The following is a 9277-nucleotide window of genomic DNA, read 5'->3' as shown; positions in this document are numbered from 1 at the left end:
TACGTATCTCGATTGCTTAATTTCAATTTAAAATCGTCTTCGTCTTTACGACGCGCTGATTCTTATCACGTTTTTGATTTACTGATATTGAATAAATTTATTTATTTATTTAAATATACAAATCATCAACTTTTTTTAAATATTTTTTTTAAATATAGAAACTTTCAATTAAATCATAATATTGTAGCGTGGTTGTGTAGAGGGTTTTCCAAGATCGGAGTGAAAGAAGCAGGAGTAATGGAGGGATAGTTTATTGTTCTTGATCCGTCAGCCTGCCAGCTCCAAACGAATCACATGTTCATAAGTCGAGATCAAAACGTGTAAGGCTATTCTATTTGAGTGTCAAATTTGTGGACCCAGATGATGATTTAAGAATCGGCATCAAGATGGCTAGAAGAGCGTTTATCAAAGTTAAGGCGGCGCTTACAAACAAGCATCCCAATCAGCTACGTCTGGACAGTTACTACATGGATTTGAAACGTGGACTCTGAAGACCACGATGATCAGCCGCATTGAAGCTTTTTGAGATGTTCGTCTACAGGCGTATGCTGAAGATTCCATGGACCAAAAAAATATCAAATGAAGCTGTCCTCGGCATGATAGGGAGAGGCAGGGAGGGAACTTGTTTCTGTCATCAAGCGGAGATAGATGGAGTACCTCGGACACATGATACGGGGTCCAAAATACTAATTTCCCCGTTTGATAACCATGGAAAAAATAGAAGGTAGAAAATGGATTGAAAGGATGAAGTAGTCTTGGCTTCTAAACATGCGCATGTGGACCGATATGAGCGCCGAAGATGTGTTCTGAGCCACTGAAGACCGATGCGGATATCTTCAAATAATAGACGAGGTGGTCGCCAACGTCCGGAGGCGGACAGGGCATTGAGAATAAGAAGAAGAAGAATCAAATTTGTGTTTGACTTCTTGCTGCGGTGGCTATCCAGCTCCATTTATTAATTTTCTTAATATTCGTCATCATTTAGTTATCACATTAGCACGGAAAAATAGAAATATTAAATATTGAGGTTAGGTTTCAATACAAGTGCTAATTCAGTTTGATGTTGTTTATGTATGTACGCAATCAGTGACGACTGGTGTACAATTACATTGTGAGTTGACTAGTTCCAAAAATTAAGACGAGAGAAATCTTGTAAAAAACGATTCTTTCATACTCAAATGCGATAGGTAACTACTTGAAGAATACTTAATTCTTCACGCACCTTGTGTCTGAAGAATAACACTTGATATAATGCTTTGGGTGGCTATGTTCGTTGATGCGCGCCTTGTGTGACTGTATGTGACCTTGTGTATTGTGTCTTAATTTCAACGTTGCTTAAAAATAAATTTTAGAAAAATTCAGTCAACTTGCATTTGTATTATAAAATGTGAAACAAATAAAGAACAATGTATTCTCCATGTAGTTAGTTATCGGCTTTGGGTGCTATTCTGAATGGATTGAAGGATCAGCAACCTTCGGAACCGATCGTAAAAACTTATGACTTTGGAATACTGATCCATATTAGCCTTTTTTGCATGGAAGTACATACATATATCTGTTTCGCGTGTCGAAAACAATTGGTTATTCTCTTTCTCTTTCATTGGTTTTTGTATGGAGAGTTTTCATAGGACCGCTAAAACAAACACACACTTGAAATAAATCGTTAACGCACCAGGCTCGGTACGAAAAATTGTATAAATGTACTATTGTCTTATCGAATTGAGGGATTGAGGTATCGGTGACCTTTGGAACCGATCGAAAAAATTCGTGACTTTGGAACTCTGATCCATGTTATCCTTTTTTATTTACATATGTTTCACTGGTCAACAATACTTGAATGTTCTCTTCCTCTTTCATTGGGTTTTGTATGATATTTTGTATGGAGAATTTTTCAATAGGACCGCTAAGACATTTGTCTTTGCGGTGTTATGCACAATCGAAATAGATCCTTGACGCACCAGGCTCGGCACAAATGATTATATGTAATATTGTCCTATCGTATGTTTCACCAGTGTAGAATACGCACAACTTCTTGATAAGCTATCCTCAAATAGACTCACCGGTTGTCGCATGAAGCTTTAAGCTGTGAAAACGATTGAATTAAAAGGGTAATTCTATGGAAACCACATTAAAAACGTTGCTATAATTCCCATTTCCCATTCATTCATTGAATATGGGACAAACGATTGAAAATACTTGAACTTATGTCTAATAGTTTGTGCATTAACAGACTATGTAGTTCGTTTATCAATTTGCTCTCTTGTGTACACTTAAACTGACCAGATTGATTCGTATATGAACAAACTAGTATGGTCATGAACGAATGAAATGCACATATGTACATATATAGGTGTTATAATATTTAAGAGAATTCTTTTTAAGGAACTTTTCATTCTTCTGAGCAAAACGCTACTTAAAAAATTTGATAAAAATTGCTTAGCCTAACATATAATATTATCTTAGTGAACGTATTGAGATGGAAGAAAAACAAACTGCGCAAACTGATAACAGCACGGAAAAGCTCTCAGATGAAACTGCATACATATTCAACTTTTACTTAATGGTTATAAACTCGTCTAATATAATATCATCACTCAAAATTTGAGAAGCACTAGAAACATTCAGAGGATGTTTGTGCCCTGAAGTATCGTTGATTACAAACTTCCAACACATACTTACACCGGGTAAAATTTACATATTGATAACCCAAGTTCTAATGAAACTTTTGCACTTAGCCGAACAAGCAAACCCGGATAATCGAGCATCTACTAATTTACATACATACTAATGAATCGATACGTAGTACGAGATCACTGAAAAATAGATCAATAAAATCAATAACATTAACAGCTAGTATGCAAGTCTAATAGACATATTGATAACAAATCAAGAAAAAATAAGCCAAACGATGATTGACATGAAGTTCACGAGGGTCATCGATACCGAGTTTCGAGACGTGCCGAGTGACTCAACAGATTATGCAGTCAAAGGGTTGACAGATCAAATGAAATCAATTATACGTTTAAATAAATAAAAAAAAAAATGAAAACTGGTACAACCCTGAACAGAGTATGTGATTATGGTTAATTTGTATACGAGTCTTTTTTTCTGTGTCTTATTCAATGTTGATACTTGTAGACGTTTATTGATACACATTGTGCAAGAGACAGACATGTCTCGCTTCCATGATTATTGAGTACCGAGAGTGACTTTTGATTCTGACCCTTAGGGTCATTAACGATACCCATTAAATTATGGTCGGTAAAGTAGGCAACGACTTTGCCTATTTATCGTGTATTTTACAGCGCTAAAAACCTGTTGATAACGCGTAGATTCGCTTCAAAGTTGCCAAATTTTGTCCACACTAGTCGCACGGAGCGCTCTTGAAAATATAATTGAACTGAAGCATATTTTTTTGCTGATTGAATTATGTATATGTATATGTAATTACTAGAGGCCGGATAACCAAGGTGCCGTTTATTGTTCAAATGTTGTAAATGCATTGTTTAAGGTTTGCCGAACCTTTTTTACAAAGCATTTACATCAATGGAACAATGAGCGGCACCTTGGCTATCCGGCCTCTAGTAATTACATCATGTTCAACAATAGAAGGCTGTGTCCAAAAATGAATATCTGTATCCGATATAACGGAAGGCTGTATTTAATAGTAGAAGACTACTTAAAACAATAAGGGTGAAAACACACTGAGTAGTATGGAACGTCACGTCATTATTTTTTTGCTTCAGTTTCCCGCTGTGATCGTAAACAATGGTTGACTAGGAGCCCTGTCGATTTAATGTTGGGACAGTCGACCTTCCTGGTTGATTTGAGTGTACTTTTGTGTACATAAAAGATATCTTATTTGTCTCTCGCAAATTCGAGTTTATAAACATATCGAATTTGCTGATATTATAAAACAATATCCACTCTGTTTATGATACGGTGTCAAAACCGCTCGATTATGTCTCTCGCGGTTTTGTCGCCGCGCGGTTATGCCGGGGTGGTTATGTCGGGGTGCTTTTAACTGTCGCGCTAAGTCGGGGTACCCTATTATACTCTAAAATTGGCCAAAAAAAGCGCATTGGGGTTAACCTGTTAGGCTTTCCTGACATATATGTGTGTATGAATCTAATAACAACAGACGACCACAACTAAAAACAGAAGACGCCTGATGAAAGGAAATCTAACAATAGACAACTGCTCGTATCCGATAGTGGATGACAAAGAAAGACAACAAAAGACTGAATTCAATAGAAAAAGATTGCATCAGAAGAAAAATGATAAGTGACGAAAATATAAGATTTCAACTCCCAACTGTCATATGTATTTGTTTTAGTATTAATTTACTTATTTCAGAAAAATTACGTAATTTTCAACAACGGAAGACTACAATATCCGATATACATAGTTGACTAATACCGGAATATCGAAAGGCTGTATTCAATAGTAAATACTACGCCAGTTAATATGAATATTTTATTTTACATAGATTTATACCAGGAAGGCTTGACAGGAAGACCCTAATGCGCCTTCCTGGACAATTAATTACAAACAATGCAGCATTTTATTATTACATAAATCACTGTATTTCCAGAAGCTGAAGAACATGAAAAAACAATTAATTAAAGAATTAATCCATTGAGATCTCTATGAATTTAAGATTTGTACATAATTTTTACAAATTTTACATACAATAAATGCAGAATATTTGTGACAGCGGGAAAGATGATTTTTTGCCAATTTTGAGGAACCGTTTTAACAATGATCAGATAAAATTGGCAAACTCTGATACGAAACGATCGATTTGGAGTCACAAATACCCCCAAATCTAACCAGCAGTATAGCGGATCGAACCTACTGATCACTTGGTGCTAAACATACACGCTACTATTGAGCCATACTGCTGGAATATGTACAACTACAACTGACACAGACAATATCGAATAACTAACTAATACTTTTTCTAATTATGGAAGAAGCTCATTCATCTGGCGTGCAAGCTCCACCGTCAACACACTAATCTTAACAATTTCTATGTTTGACTTATTTAATATTAATGCTATACAAGCTAGAGTAATTATTGCAAATTTGTTTTTCGATGATTAATTTTAATGAAAGTTTATGATTATGATTATGAATTTTTATTTGATGTATTTATTTTGTCTTTTTGTTTTTTGTTATATATTATATTTTTTATATTATTTCATAATTTTTATCATATTATTATTCTTATTATTCTGATATTTTTATTATACTGTTATTTCTATTTTTTTTCTTTTTTTGTTTTCTTTAACTATCTTACTCTATTATCATTTTTGTTTCTTATTTTAAATGTTTGAGCTTTTCTTTTTTTTACCTATATGTGAAAATTATTAATGGTTTACTTAACATAATTATATTTTTTTTACTATCAATCTAATAAACTGTAAACTGTAAATTTTCCAAATAAATAAAATAAATAACAACAGACCATTAAAACAGATGACGACAGATGAAATGAGATCTAGCAATGGACAACTGCACGTATCCGATAATGGATGCTGCATGACGACAATGGAAGACTGGGTTCAGATGACATCGGATGACAAAATATATTTTTATATTTTATTTTTATTTTTACATAGATATATACCAGGAAGGCCTAACAGGTATGCCCCAATGCACCTTCCTAGCCAATTACAAACATTGCAGCATATTTTATTACATAAATCGCTGAACTTCTAGATGCTGAAGAACACGAAATTAACAATTAAATAATTAATAAATTAATCCATAGAGACATGTATGGATTTAGACTTGTACATACATTTTTACATATTGTACATATGTAAATCAAATTCAGATATTGGTGACATGGTGGGTAGGATGGTTTTTGCCAATTTGACAGAGGAACCGTTTCAACAAAGAAATCAGATAAATTGGCAAACTCTAATAGGAAAAGATTGACTTGGAGTCACAAATATCCAATTCTGACCAGCAGCATCAAAGATTAGCACGGGATCGAACCCGGAAACCTTCAGTGGTAAACACAAACGCTACCACAAATATTTCTGGCTATATGAGGGTCTAAAGCGGAAGACGTCATCAGACGTTTGACTTACTGTGATTAAAAATTGATGATTTTACATCGTCTGATATCTGAAAAGACTGAGTTTGACAGCGGAAGACAGCATTCTGCGGATTTGACATCATCTGACTACGACCAAAAATATATGATTATGACTGATAAAGTGATAACAAAAGACTGCATCTGACAATGAATGACAGAATTGGGCTTAAAATTGTAGTTCAAAATGTTAGTAACACATCTATAGGAAAATTTCAATTTGTATAAGCTATTCTTTTAAACCAATTACAAAAATCGATCTCCAAATATGCTATAGCATATTAAAGGAACCTCGATTTGATGCATCTCTGCATCTTTAAATATTATATATTATATATTATATATTATATATACTAGCTAAGCCCGGCATGCGTTGCAATGCCACAATAATGCATGCAATTCCCGTTCCCATTTTTCGGAAAAACGCAGGCGTTGAACTTAACTTTACTTGACTAAAAAAAACAATTGAAGGCGGTGAACACTTTTTCAATTATTCAATTGTTTGTTGATTTTACTCCAACAACGTAGGTTGCGAACTGATTTGAAATTATGTGCCATGCAATGCCATTCATTCCCATTTTTACCGTTTCCGTTCCCGTTTTTGGAGGATTTTTTTTTACAGAAACCATTGCGAACATGCACACAATAACTCTTGTAAGTTTCATCGCAATCGGTTGAATTGTGTATATAGGAACGCATATGTGACAGCAAACAGACAGACATTGATTTTTATACCTATACAATATATATATATAGATAACGGAAACGCATTGGCTAGACTTTTATCATCAATAATGCATATTTAAGAGTAATATGTAGATAATAATTATTGATAATACTTGCAATTTATAAAAATTACAAAACGAGGTCTCATAGCGGATCAATATCCAACAGATGCAATAATATATTGTTACGCGAAACCCCAAGAGACATGACAGTTCATTTGTAAACATGCCTGGCATAAGTCTCACAGTACGAAAGACAGTACGTAAACTATTTTCAACCTCCTATTTTTATAAGATCATTTTGGAAATGTCTATCAGCGTTTACCTGCATATTCAAATCGAATAACGCAAGTAAAAAAATTGGCACTCCGCCTATTTATTTTATTTTTTTCTCTATTATCGCAATATATTACTACCATAAAATAAGAAACGTAAAATTGCACGCAACAGCTTCATCTGGAACCATTCCAAAGCGATAACGCTACATCAATTAGTGAAGTTTGATCTTACATTTATGATATTCGCCGTGAGAATTTAATAGATGGACAGTTAAGATACACCGGTTTGAGCAGCGTGGACAAACCTCACATTGCCGCGATATCTATGATGGAAAACCGAACATTGAAGCCAGTGCGGAAAAGCTCTTCGGGCAGAGTGGAAGTCGGTCGGAAAAGTCCCTCGAAATTTCCAGAAATTACGTCCCAAAGTGGAAAAGTTCCAAGTGAAAACCGCGAATAGGTACTCATTATCTCCAGTGGTGTTTTGAAGTTTTGAGTTGTGACGCTATAAACATAGAGCGATGTTGCTTGTTTGTGACGAAAATGTTGCTCCATATCTCTCTGGATCTTTTGAGTAGGTCACAAACGGAGGAGAAGCGTTGAGAGTTTCCGTGGATGAAGGATACGATGGACCCGTCACTGCCTGAAGACGGTCAGGACCACCGGTTCGGTCTTCACTCTTGGCAAAATGTCACGCCTGACAATCTGGATCCTGATATGATGTTTAACGATTCCAATGTGTTGTCCATCGCCATGTTCTGCGTGTTGATGGTAGTCGGTGCAACTGGGAATATTACCGTGTTGTCGTTGTTGATGCGACGTGGAGCACCCAGGACCAGAATTAACACCATGCTGGTTCATCTCGCCATTGCTGATTTGCTTGTGAGTGTTTTTCTGTTTTATATATATAAGATAGCTTGTTGGGTCAAGTAAAATCATTGCTTATAGTTATGTTTATGCTTTTCTTGATTTGTTTATGTTTTTGATCAATTATAAAAAAAATGTTTTAAAACTTTAAATATTGTCAATATGTTCATAAGTATGTACATACGAAGTAGTCCTTTAAATGATAAATGGCATTATTGACGTTTTATGGGTTCATACGTCATATTAACCAGACATCCAGACATCCATTCATCGTAAACTAAACCATAGTAAATACAAAATAAATAAACACAAAATAAATTCTAAATAAAGTAAGCATATGGTGAACGTATGTACATATGTATATAACTTCTATAAGATGCATTGCGGTTCATATTTTTAAAAATTACTTTGTTCAGTTTCAGTTCAATTGTATGACAATATCTTCTCAAACGAATCATCAAATCAAAATCGGACTAATAAAGTCTAGTATGCGACGTATTTTACGATTGATAAATTGGGGATGTTATGTGGATTGCTCAGTTTATCATTTTTCAGTTAATGATGATGAATCATTCGCTAAAAAAAATTGTCCTTTATAGATAAAATGAGGGTATACAATTTTACTATTGATAAATTGGGGATGTTATGTGGATTGCTCAGTTAATCATGTTTCAGTTTATAATGATGACGAATCATTCGCTAGAATAAATTTGTTTTTTATAGATAAAATGAGGGTAGTATGTCTGAATTTATTTAAATGATAACATTATATACAGAACATGCAAAGCTTTTACCAAAGGAAATCATATTCAAATAAAATTTAAATTAAAATTAAGGCAGTTATATATTTTTATCCATATTTCATCCTCTTTATAAGTACACCGTATTTTATCATTTTGGCTAATTATATAAATATGATTATGTACACACGAATATTGTTTCATCTAATTACTTTTGAAACAATAAAAATACCGCGAAAAAAGGTGCCGGAACGGCGTTCCGCCACGTTCTTTGGAAAAAAAGCCGTAATTATAGTTATTATTATTACTTACAGATTGAAAGTGAAACGGTTTCTTAAACCAAAATAGGATTTAATAAAGAAAAAAAAAATTTTAATTGAATTTTTTTTCTTATTGATAATACTTTCAGATTTTTCACAATATCATTAAATCGCAAATAATGAGAAAACTAGTATTTTTTTCAATTTATCATCATGCTTCTTATTTTTATGCAAATGTTATTTGCAACCGTTGAATTATAAAAAAAAAACAATTATATATTTATATGTTTATTTATTTATT

The 9277-nt window shown here is 33.8% G+C and overlaps 1 protein-coding gene across 3 annotated transcripts in view; it reads left to right on the top strand.

The window, feature by feature from the left end:
- Positions 1–7457: 7457 nt before the first annotated feature.
- AkhR (Adipokinetic hormone receptor) overlaps positions 7458–9277 on the top strand; it is a 28902-nt gene continuing 27082 nt past the window's right edge. For all 3 annotated transcript variants that reach the window (XM_077443269.1, XM_077443270.1, XM_077443268.1), the window contains exon 1: positions 7458–7991. In XM_077443269.1, the coding sequence (XP_077299395.1) occupies positions 7725–7991 (267 nt within the window). In that variant the 5' untranslated portion in view covers positions 7458–7724. The remainder of the gene's footprint in view (positions 7992–9277) is intronic.

The sequence above is a fragment of the Arctopsyche grandis genome, chromosome 12 (assembly GCF_051622035.1).
Source record: "Arctopsyche grandis isolate Sample6627 chromosome 12, ASM5162203v2, whole genome shotgun sequence".
NCBI classification, from domain to species: Eukaryota; Metazoa; Arthropoda; class Insecta; order Trichoptera; family Hydropsychidae; genus Arctopsyche; species Arctopsyche grandis.
This window is presented reverse-complemented; position numbering and strand designations above follow the sequence as displayed.